This window comes from Andrena cerasifolii, chromosome 7 (genome assembly GCF_050908995.1).
Source record: "Andrena cerasifolii isolate SP2316 chromosome 7, iyAndCera1_principal, whole genome shotgun sequence".
In the NCBI taxonomy this organism is placed as follows: domain Eukaryota; kingdom Metazoa; phylum Arthropoda; class Insecta; order Hymenoptera; family Andrenidae; genus Andrena; species Andrena cerasifolii.
In genome coordinates, this window is record NC_135124.1 from 2262532 (window position 1) to 2275040 (window position 12509).

The 12509-nt window shown below is 41.1% G+C and overlaps 1 protein-coding gene and 1 non-coding gene across 7 annotated transcripts in view; one reads left to right on the forward strand and one right to left on the reverse strand.

Annotated features, from left to right (window-relative positions):
• The window catches only part of Jus (EB domain-containing julius seizure protein), a 163289-nt gene that overhangs the window by 138998 nt on the left and 11782 nt on the right, over positions 1–12509 (forward strand). For 3 of the 6 annotated variants that reach the window (XM_076817061.1, XM_076817060.1, XM_076817062.1), the window contains 3 exons: positions 4982–5122; positions 5828–5942; positions 10053–10272. In XM_076817061.1, the coding sequence (XP_076673176.1) occupies positions 4982–5122; positions 5828–5942; positions 10053–10272 (476 nt within the window). Of the gene's footprint in view, positions 1–4981; positions 5123–5827; positions 5943–10052; positions 10280–12509 lie in introns of all 6 variants that reach the window. The other 3 variants (XR_013086083.1, XM_076817065.1, XM_076817064.1) reach the window with 2 other exon arrangements.
• Positions 1218–1338, reverse strand: LOC143371853 (5S ribosomal RNA). Its single transcript, XR_013086137.1, has one exon. It is a non-coding gene; the product is annotated as a 5S ribosomal RNA (ribosomal RNA).

Below are 12509 nucleotides of genomic sequence, written 5' to 3' on the forward strand. Positions count from 1 at the left end.
CAAATTGTCTATGCTTCCAAAATTTGGTAATATCTGGGTGATATCTATTATTTAGGGCTGTTTCCGCGTTTTAGTTTCTAAAAATTAATAACATTAAGAAGTCTCCTTTCCATACCGATATACTATAATTCCCTCCCACCTGATATTCGAGGTTTAAATTCATTCCTGATTTTAAATGTAAAGCTTGGCGATATATATGGTTACATTATGCGTCACAATAACTTTCTAGTTTCTTAATGTTAGTTAGTTTTTAGTCATTTAGTTAGTTATTTAGTTATGGTTAGGCTTCTAACAGTATTGTACTGCAGCCTCGACATTTACTTCGCTTGTCTTTATGTATTATTTTCTTTTCTGGATGTGTCAAGTAATAAAGACGAATAATAATAAAAATAATAATAATTATATAAAATTCGAGAATAAACCGATAATTTCAGTTATAGGTAGTTGTTAAAATAACTAGCGACCCTGAAGTCATACAGGATATCGTAGAGAGCTGCAATAGGGTACCAGAGCATCAGACGATAATAACGGATTGACTTATCAACAGCATCTCGAAACAGTATTCGTCTTTTGTTTGCCAGCGATATCGATGATACCGGAAAGCTATACAGGGTCAGCGTTTTATCCTGCAACCCGCGCTCGCGCGAACTTGTAACGTGGCAACAGCGCCTCACGGACGCATTCCACTACAACCATGCACCGTCCCGGTGTTCAGAGAGCTGCCAGCGACCGCTGGACAGCAGTGATGCCCGAGCTTCGAAAATTTTGGGACAATCTCTTTCAAATTAACGTTGCAAAGAGCTATTTGAAATTTCCCGGCCCGGGTTGAAGAATTTGGGGCCTTTTTCGTATAACTTTTGAACTATAAAAGATATCGAAATGCAATTTGCGTCGAAAAATGAGGAAAAATTATTCCCTCCTAATGATGGATAATATAAAATATTTTTAGCGGTCGCTAGCACGTCTCCGAACGCCGGGACGGTGCATGGTTGTAGTGGAATGCGTCCGTGAAGCGGTGTTGCCATATTACCTGTTCGCGCGAGCGCGGGTTGCAACATTAATTGATGACCCTGTACACTGGCAATGAGTGAAAATGAATTTCTGACAGGTCCGCACTACAAAGAAGCGGGTAAAGAAGTGAAGCTAAATAAAATGGTTTAGAATAGTCACTGTCATATATATAAACAGCAAAAATGGAGCGGTATGAAAAAAAAAAATACCAACAACACGCGGTATTCCCAAGCGGTCACCCATCCAAGTACTAACCGCGCCCAATGTCGCTTAACTTCAGTGATCGGACGAGAACTGGTGTTTTACAGACATAGAATGGTCGTTGGTAAAAATACAGTTTTATTTATCGAAGAAATTGGTACCGACGAGGTCATCATTTCGACGCGCGTTACGAAGAGTAGCACGTTTCATTTTTTTCTTACGGACAACTACATGTAGAAAAAATAAAACGTGCTACTTTTCGTAACGCGCGTCGATTTAATCTTGGAACCCGCGCTCACGCGATCAGGTAAAATGGCAACAGCGCCTCACGGACGCATTCCACTGCAACCATGCACCGGCCCGGCGTTCGGGCTCCAAACTTCGCACATTTGCGAGCGACCGCTGAATAGCAGTGATGCCCGAGCTTCGAAAATTTTGAGACAGTCTCTTTGAAATTAACGTTGCAAAGAGCTATTTGAAATTTCCCGGCCCGGGTTGAAGAATTTGGGGCCTTTTTCGTATAACTTTTGAACTATAAAAGATATTGGAATGCAATTTGCACCGAAAAATGAGAAAAAATTATTCCCTCTTAATGATGGATAATTTAACATATTTTACATTTACTTAACTTTTTTTCTATCAATTTTTTAACCATAATTGTTGTAAAACGCTTTTGCAAACTGTTTATTTGACACTGTATTTAATACTGATTTTAAAATTCATGGTGTTGATAGACAACAGGATAGTGGTTTCAGTATCATAACTTTCAGAAATTGAGAAATTAAATTTTTATTCAATTACGTGTTAGTTCTGCAGACCTCAGAATCTATTGTTCTGGTTTCATTTTTGTGATTTTATCCTTAATGCAGTACATACTTAGATCAGACGTAAGGGGTTACTATAGTCTGATTTTCGAGAGTTGAGACCTGAGGCGGGTCCCTCGGACGGAGCGTGGTTTAAGGAGGAACCAATGGTGGCAACGCCGCACGCAATTCGTAGCGTACCATTGGTTCCTCCTTAAACCACGCTCCATCCGAGGGACCCGCCTCAGGTCTCAACTCTCGAAAATCAGACTATAATGGGACGTGTGTTTGATTGTAGTGGTGTTTGATTTTTTTTCTACAATTTTTGTGTCTGAATGTTTTAGCTACTCAAGGCCACGCCTATACCGGCTTCCGTTAATGTCATTTTTTGGAACGATACGTCATTATTGTGCCTTTTACACGCAGATGGCGAAAAATCTCTCCGTACAAGGGTATAGCGCCGCGGTCAACCCTGTCGTAGCTAAAAAATTTTAAATTGAGACGGGTACGAGATCAGTCGACATTATTTTCAAACCTCATTACAGTAATCTGGGGTGCGAGTGGTAAACCGATCAGAAAAGCGGAGCGTGCAGCTCGATTACCTGGGTCGGGAAATTTCGAATAGGTCTTTGCGACTATAATTAGAAAGAGACCATCCTAAAATTTTCGAAGCTTGGGCATCACTGCTCTCCAGCCGTCGCTGGCAGCTCTCCGCTGGGCCGGTGCATGGTTGTAGTGGAACGCGTCCGTGAGGCGCTGTTGCCATTTTACAAGTCCGCGCGAGCGCGGGTTGCAGGATAAAACGCTGACCCTGTACATAAGTACATTAAATACCTAATATTGCACAGTATGTATCGATCAAAGGTTTGCTCCCAACTCGCGTACTGGGATTGAGTAGAGGAAGTTCATAGTTTTCTTTATGCGTTCAGAGAAGTAATCACTGTCAGTTTTTTAATTTACAAGTTTGTACGACTCGACCTAGAACTGCCGAAGTAGACTAGGATAAAATGCTCCAGTTGAGATTTCATTCGGTGCGGTAAATTGAAGTCTGATTGAACCTGATGCAACGATGAATACAAATGATGTTGAAATTGAGCGCAGCAGAGAGAGAGAGAGAGATCAAAACCACGAGGTCGCCAATTTCAATAAATTTTCCGTTTCATAAATCTGAAGAGACAGCCGACAGAGCGTTTGTACCGTTGCATAATGTTTGTAAAGATCACAATGACACGTATAATAAATATACCTCTTCAAATTACTTCTTGTTTTATGCAAAGCTTAAGCAAGCACATTATAATCTATTAAAAATAATATTTTACCATTTTGCAAACAACGTTCCACTTTCTCGTTGTGATTAGAGCTCCTACTTTTTGACCCATCGGGTACCCGGCTACCCGGAACAACTTCAAGCCATTGAATGTGGTATTGTTCGATCATTTTTGGCTAACATCAAACAATTAGGGCTGTTCGAGTACTCGAATATTCGAGTAGCTTGAAATTCGGACCGAGCCGAGACTCGGTTTCCGAGCCGAGCCGAGTACTCAAAAAAATGAGCGACTCGAAAGAATCGAGTAGTAGCTCGAAGAAAATAGGGAACTAAAATTTTCGCGAGCAGCTCGAAGAGAACCGAGAACTCGAATTTTTGCGAGCGGGCCGACAGAACCGAGCAGTCCGGGTATGTCGAATAGTTTGAAGCTTGAATGTTTCGAATATTTTAGAAACGAAACGAAAATATTCTCTAACTATTCAAATTAATTTTTCGCGTCGTGGAAATGAAGGAGGGGGAACGGAATGGGCATTCCGTAAAAGTAGGAAGTTTAGGAGGTGACCGCCATTGGAGAACAGGATGAGCGGCATAGAGGAGCTGCTGTGGAGGATTAAGGAGGAAATGAATAAAGGGCTGGTGAAAGTCAGCAAGGAAGGGGAAGGAGATGGAGGAGAAAAAGGAGATCGACGAGAGAGAGGAAAGGATGGGGGGAGAAGTGGGACGGGTTGGAGAGAAATATGGTTAAGGATCTTAACCACTATTCGGCATACCCGGACTGCTTCGTTCTTTCGGCCCGCTCGCAAAAATTCGAGTTCTCGGTCCTCTTCGAGCCGCTCGAAAAACTTCAGCTCGGTTCGGTTCTCCGAGCCGAGTCAGACTCGGCTCGCTTTTTCCGAGTACTCAAACAGCTCCACAAACAATACCATAGACAATAAAACATGCAATTGCTTGAAGTTGTTTCCGGTAGCCGGGTACCCGACGGGTCAAAAAGCAACAGCTCTAGTTGTGATATTTTGTGCTCCTAAAGTGCAACAACTTGCATTTGTTTTCACTTATTTGAAACTCTTGGAAGTTTGACCATGAAGAATGTTCTACTGCACGGAACAGAGGTAAATCGTATATCGGTGCAATGCCTGAAGAATATGTGTAGTCAGTACAGTAGGTAAAATATGTAGCGAGTGGCCTAAACTTTTAGAACATTAAAAACTATTAAACCCATTTTTTTTCGTTATTACTAATCCAACATTTAAGGGGGAGTCACCCCTTCGAACTTAGCTTCAGGCGGGTACAGTAGTGTCTCGAAAGATAGCCGGCGTTTCTGATTCGAAGTAAGGCGATCTGTATCCCCTCCACTTCTTCCCTTGTTGCCGCTACGAATGAGGCAGGCTGCGTATGAGCGAGATGGGCTTTCAGTCCCTCTCATTCTACGCGATAAGACAATAAAGACAAGCCAGAAGGACTCGAAATCTGTACTTGAACCGAAAAATTTTTTAGACAAAAGGTTTCTCCCTGAGTATTTCTTGTGCGCTTTTGCTCTGCCTGTGATAAATACGAAATACATAGGTACGTGGAACGAGTGCCTTCGAACTTCCTCGAAACAATCATGTTTTAAGAATAAAACGCGAATATATAGCGAGTATTTCGAATGTTTACGGCGCGGTGGACGAGGCGAGTTGCCATTAACCGTTTTTGTTTGCAGCGGCGAATGTGAACGAGTCGTGCTTCTTTAACGAACAATGCGAGGCGAAGGTGATCCAAACAGAGTGCCGAGACGGACGCTGCATTTGTATCTTCGAGAAGATCCCGGTAACGCAGTCGGACGGGCTGACAGTATGCGTCGGTAAGGAAATAGGGGAACTACCGAGCAAGTTCCGCACACTTTTTAATGAGATTCCGCTCTGGTTCCGTCAGCCACGATTCACGGCGAGAACAAGACATTCCAAGTTAATGAAATTCCGGTTTACAATCTTGCGGTGTTCATTAATTCGTCAACTACCTTTCTCCGGATCAATTGAAACGCACATAAATGTAGGTGAACATACGAACGAATATCACAAACAGTAGTACCTGAATACCTACTACTTAGGCTTCCAATATTTCGCGAGTTTTATGCGCAGTTTAACGAATAACATAGGTGCGTAGGTAATATAAATCCGAAAGCGTGAGTTTTTAAAGAGAATTACGTTTAATCAAATATATTTTTTAAGTAGGCACTTTTAATATTCATTGAAATAACTACCCATCTCGAGATATGATGCACTTTTGTTCTCGCCGGACGCCGACTGACTGTTACTGGAAACACTTTCCAATGCCATTTTTTTGTGGAATATACCAACTAGCCAACAGCTAGACCCTCTGTTACGTTCCGTTTAATGATGCTTGTATATTCAAATGATCTCACTTTCATAGTGCATTTGGGTTTTGAAAATAAGAAAAAGAATGGGGGGATGAAGTAGGAGAATAAGGAAGGTGTTGCGAAATTAAAATAACAATAGTGTAGACTCGACTAATTTTATTGCTAAACTATTAGAATATATTTTTCCAGCCGAGCAGAAAGAAGAACCCAATCTCCAATATATCGACCCGACGATGATCGGGGTTCTCGTTGGTATGGCCCTCATGTTCATCATTCTCTGCGTCGTCCTAAGGCTTTTCAGCAAGTAAGCCAATCCATTTGCATATACTTTACGGTCACTGTCAACTTTACCAATTTTCCCAACGCGACTTTATAACCTACCTCTCCGAGAAGTAGCACAGGAAACGAAATCCTCAGAACCCCACATCTAACATAAATTTACCGTTTTGTTACAATGCTTTTATTCAACGAAATCATCCAATATATGCATAGTAATGTGCAGTATAATGTATCATATAATGTAATCGATTAAACGTAGGTATAGTAAACGATGGTCTTATGTACACAGGTGCACTTATGTAGGTATGTACACGTAGTGAATTTGAATCCTTCGCACGGGCCACAAAAGGGATTCATTACCCGTACGTACATAGACATTTGAAACGGCTGAAAAAAAGATTTCCTCGCGAGAACTATACCACGGCCGTCTCTAGTAACAGGCCCGAACATAGTGGACGTGGCAACGCTGTCATCAGTCCTATTTGAATTTTCACGAAGCCTTCCTTCGCGCGTTTTGATCGGACTACGGCGTTGGAGCATATAGACATGGAGGTCTCATTGAGAGCTCGAAACTGTCGCCAACATCGTGCGAGAGAGAAAGCGATACTTCTCGATGGAGCGAGCAAGAGAGGTAGAACGGAGGATTCCCAATCGCTCGCAATGCGCATGCGCCGGTGTACACCTCTCACTCGCACCAGCTCGCACATGTATTTCTCCCTCGCGTGATGTTGGCGACAGTTTCGAGGACAGGAGACATAAGGCAATGAGACCTCCAGTAGTATATGCTCTAAGATCACGGCACGGCACCAGCGCGCGGCGGGAACATAGTCATCGGACTGATGATTGTTCGAAATGCGGTGTTGCAACATCATAGGTTCCGGCCTGTACTAGAGACGGCCATGACTATACTCATTGAGCTCTAAACAGTCTAAATAAACTGGAGAGTGAACAGCAGTGGGAAGAAGTAGAGGCGACAGCGGTCCGAGAGAAATAGAAGATAAGCGGTGAACCTATCCTTCTTCCTATTATTCCTCTCTATCTGTGTTATGTTTTATACACTACACATCTATAGCCATTGAGTTATATACATACTGCTCAATATCTATAGTCTGTTTGTAAGACGGAGATAGGTTCACCCGTTATCTTCCCTCTTTCTCGGACCGGCCGCCATTACTCTGTTCACTCTCCAGTTTGTTTAGAGCTCAATGACTATACCTACCTCCTTTAGGGGGGATTCTCGTGTATCAGCTCCCAAAAGTAAGTGATATTTATGATTTTTGTATTAAAAACTATTGTTAATATTGCATTCAACTCTTTTGGGATATAAGGAGGCATCTTTAAACTTACAGAATTCTTGTTGAAGTGAAACTGCTTTACGCACGGTAGAGTGAATTGGACTCATGCAGCTAACTGCTCAAGGTGTAACGTAACGCTGCACCAGCGCTGCCGGGACTCCCTACCGTTATGAAGGGGAAACACCGACAGCAGTGCGATATATGTATGCGTGCGTGACGACGCGCAGCGTGGGCCAATGCGTAGCGCTCCCGGCTAGGGTACGTGTCCCCATTACGGTGCCTTTATACTTAAAGAAGCCGTACAAAAAAACTCGCAAAAATAAATAGGGAAAGAATTTCTCTTAAGTAACTTAAACTTAAGAGAATTATACATTAATGTATTGTTACAAACGAGAAGGTTGCATTTTTAAACAATTAAATCATAGTATAGAAAATTTAAAAAATGAATATGAAGATTTCGATGAATTTACCCAAATCTTTACCAGAAACAGCAAGGAACACGTATTTTACAAGCGTGAATAAATTGATAATTATCATGCTTTGCACTTATGTAAAGTGTTAATTATATCATAAAAGGTTCCAATTTTATGAAAAAATATGCAAAATGAGCACTTTTAAAACTTTTCCATATTTTTTAAAGTGAAGCCAGTAATAGGGACAGAAATTTAGCGTTTGTCCCTGTTACTGTGCCCCCTCGGTACCCACTGGCTCCCTCTGTCACTGCTAAACCTAAGCTTACTTTCGTTTCTCAGAACGGGTGAACAGATCTTTATATTTGCATATTTTGCTTTTGTAATGAAAAGGTAATATTAAAATTACATACAAACACCTCTCGTAGAGAAAAAAAAATGTTTTGAACGGTTCAAAGTTCAAAGACATAACCTAACCGCGGGAGCGTTATTCAAAAAAAGGCACCGTAATTGGGGGCACCGTAATACGGACAACGCACTTTTCAGGACACAATAATTGGCACAAAAACAAGTATTTTTATTTCAATTCAAAAAAGATGAAAAATTAACATTTTTAACCCGAAAAAATTGCCTTAATAAAGAGAAAGGTTCAAAAAAACAATATAAATTTTCACCAAGCAAAATTAAAGTAAGAGATGTCAGTAATTAATTCCTTCGTAAGCAAGTCGATATCAAAACACCATAATCGGGACACGTACCCTATTAAGTAGAAAAGTGGAAGATAACCTTGTAGTTATATATATTCCTAGTCATGTTCTATTTGTTTACCTGCGAGGTTGCAAAAGTAAATATCAAACAAAATCAATACGGATTTTTCATATCTATAGATTCAAACGTTTAACCATTTAATTCTGACATCTCAATCACCATTAACATTTCAGTATGTTGGTTTATAAATAAAACACTTTGTTTCTCTGTTTTACTGAAAATGTTCTATCGTACATTTATAATTGTAAACAAACTAAAGGTCTCATCTTGAAATTTCGCGCCTATAGGCTACAACAAATCACCAATGCGGCACCAAAATACCACGTGACCATAGTTCCCCGCTCTCCGGAAGCTGCTTCACCCCCCTCAAGTATTACTTCGTCCCTATAAGTACATACATATTCCTATGTCCATGCTCCTGTCACATTCATCTGATTGCAAAAAGAAGAAAATTTTCTTAAATTTAAATAATTTACGCTGGGTCTGAACCTAAAATTTTAATTTTAGTTTTTATTTATAAGACTTTTTTTCATGTAAAGAATAATATGAAAAATTTATTTAAGGAAAAAAGTTACTTTTTCTTTCAAACGCCATAAATTTTTTAATTCTTATTTTTTGCTTTAAATTGGGTCGATCCCAGCATAAACTATCTAACTTTAAGCAACTTCTCTTGTTTTCGCAAACAGATGACTATGATAGGTGCTACGCGTCCCGCCAACAGGAGTTACATCGTCGAAGAGGTTGACAAGATTCCAGAAGAGTTAATAAATAATAAGAAGGACCGACGTAAAAAAAAATATTTTCTGCAAGTTTAAAGATGCCAGCTCATAGCCCAAAAGAGTTTAATCCAATATTAACAATAGTCTTTAAAGAAAACTCGTAAATATCAGTTACTTTTGGGGCTGTTACACGAGAATCACCCCCTAAGTTCGATTCCCACTAGCGCTCATGGGACGCGACGCTCGCGAGACAATCACACTCGCCGAAAAATGGATTGCATTGTTTTAAACAAGAGCATCCACATCAGAGGATCTACAGCTCTAAATACACACACTCAATTGAGTGCGGACATTCTATCAACACAATCTTTGAGCGTGGTTGAGCGTGAGGGTCCCATAAACAAATACCTTTCCGTAATCATAGATGCGGGGATTGTAACCCGCTCGGAGCCGGTTACTAGTAACATAAGACAGTCTAGTCCAGACAGCTACGGGGGTACTCCGGTTATCTGGCCGAAAAATTGAGCAGGGCACAAGTAGATGAATATTACATAAAAAGTTTTGCAGGATTATATTTGTTATTCATTGAGTAAAAACTTCATAAAGATTGCTCCTTTTTTAGGCCGGATGCCCAGAGTACGTTAAGTGGCTGTCTAAACCGGACTGTCTTATGTTACTAGTAACCCGCTCCGGGTGGGTTACAATCCCTGCATAGATGAACAGTTAATTGAAGTTTGTTCATGGAATACTTGAGCGTACTACCTATACAATACATGTAATGTGTATGGCATAAGAGCGTGACTGTAGTATGATCGTCACTTGAGCGTCGCGTCGCGTGAGCGGTAGTGGGAATCGAAGGGGTTAAAATATAATGTGAAAAATAAAATGTGAGCGTCTGCGTTTTTCCTTAGACGAGGCAGGATTCAATTTGAGCATGTTTCAGGGCTCGCTGGCGCGAGAATCGTACCATCTTCAATACACCGAACGCCCGTCTGATGAATGTGTCGCTGCTGAGGGAGAACAAGCTTCTGCACCCGCAGGAGAGACGCGGTTCAAGGGCAAGCGTACGAGTTCCCTCGAGGCAACCCTCGATGGCCTCCTTACGCGCCCACTCGCCGAACGCCTCGCAAGGTGCGAAACACTCTCAGCACTCACAGCACAGAGTGAGCCGTACGGGTTTTTATTCATTCACTTACTAAGCAAGCAACTTGTTATACAGTGTCCCGTTGAAACGAAGCAAGCGAATCTTTTACGCGCCGGGTATATCGGGTGTTCGATGGAAATCGAGGCGCCCCGCCCCGAATGTTTGGCGAGCACCGTGAAACAAAGGGATACAATCTTATCTTTAAACTGTCGAACTATTTTCTTATCCACGAGTTTTAGAGTTTCTTCAAGGTCAAAAGCAATTGCATTTTTTCCCCGAAGCGTATCGTTGAGTTTCTCCTGAGCACGATCGAAACGTTACATCGGGGTCTATTGAGTTCCCAGCAGTAGGAGTGTTCAAAAGTATGTACATAGGTACCTATAGGTGCCGCTTGTAAGCGGTAACACGTATTCTATGAAATATTTAAGGTAAACGTGTGCTCGAGAAGTATGTAGAACACCCTTAGCGATTATTTCATTGTTAGTTTGTGAACAATATTCTGTTTGAAAAATGAAACATGCATAAGGAATATAGAGAGTAGAATCATCCACGGTCTTCCGTTCTGATACTGATGACCCAGGAGGAAGTTTTACTTCGTTTTGCACTGTAAAGTTTTTAGTTAGGTATTATGTTTCTTGTAAAATTTCGGGACTTTCGAAGTGACACGTTTGCATTGCACAGCGGTGTTGATTAGTAATCGAAGGGGTGGAATGGTTGCTCGAGCTAATGAGCTGTTACTGAAAATAACTATCTTTCAGTACCTATATCGATTTCCGTAGAACATCCTATATATGTACAATAATATAGATATGAGTTTACAAAGTAGGTGACTACCTACTCTTGCCTATCTCTCTTTACTTTAGAATCCTTCTATCAAGCGCAGAGTCCTTCTGAATTTCTCGCATGCACAATTGCCTGCCAAGAGGGTAGATATCTGCTGATATTTCCGACTCGAGAGCTCATCAAAGATCGATGTGTTACATTAGATGCATCGTTGTGACTGAATAATGAATAGGTTGATAGTGTCCGCGAAAACACGCGATTCTTCTCAAACTGCTGCCACTAATACTAATAAGGGGAGGACACCATGTGGTGGACACCGATTTTGACGAGCCTTGGCACGATGGATCTATGTCAAAAATAAGTAAATAGGTGAACGAGCGTTTTTGCCAATGGGCCTTAATAATAGAGATATTTACATGGAAATTATTTTGAAAAAAGCTTGATTTCTTCGTAATATTTCGGAGAAGATAACATTCTTGGTATAATGATTTTCTGACATTAGGATGAATTGTTGTTGCGCATCACATGTCGGAGCAATGATGGCAAATATTATCCATCGTTCCTATTTGAACTTCTCCTAAGTTAACATACCTAGTTAATTCCTGGCTCATAACTCAATGCAAACTTTCCAGTAACATTCACTCTTTTATAAGTCCAGAATTTACCAGTGTATCTTAATATACAAAGCAGAAAGTGTTTGTGTGTTTGTCTGTCACTTAAAAACACATTCGCACGGTAAAACTCAGGGGGTCAAGAAATTTGTCTCATCGCATTTTATTATCTGCCTCTAATCCACATGAACGTAGCGCTATTTTCACAAAAAAAGATAAATAAATAAAAAACAATTTTTTTTATAAAATCAGAATCCAAAAGTTTTGGGTGACGCTGAGTAGCAAGTAAAGCTAGTATTGCATACGTCGAGCAGGAGTGGATGAATCTCGACAAATTTGATCGCACCCGGGACTGAGTAACATCCACACGGAGTACACATAAATCTGCAACAGTAATTTCTAACCAGACGATCATTCTGACATATATGTCCGCGATAATCCACTTCCCTAGCGAGAAAGCGCGCGAAAAGCTTTGCCACCTGGTGGTGACATCACGGTACTGCTGCGGGCAAGGTATCGCGCGGGCCGAATATGCGTATGCGCGTGCGAAGTAGACTGTCGTATACACGGGTCACGTGGTGTGCAAAACAGCAGTACACATGAAACGTTTACACATAAATTACATGTTAATAACGCGTTGATGAGACATGTTACATAGCCTATGCCCATCCTAGAGTATGCAGGAATAACGTGTTAAAATTTGAGGAAGATCGGTTCAATAGGTCTTGAGTTTTGCGCGGACATAAAAATCGGCTCTCTCTTTATATAATAGTATAGATACAGATTTCATAGTGGCCGTGGGGTTTTAATGGGTAAAAATCCCTGGCGCCCCGGGGGATTCCCCTATGAAGGAGTCGGGGTG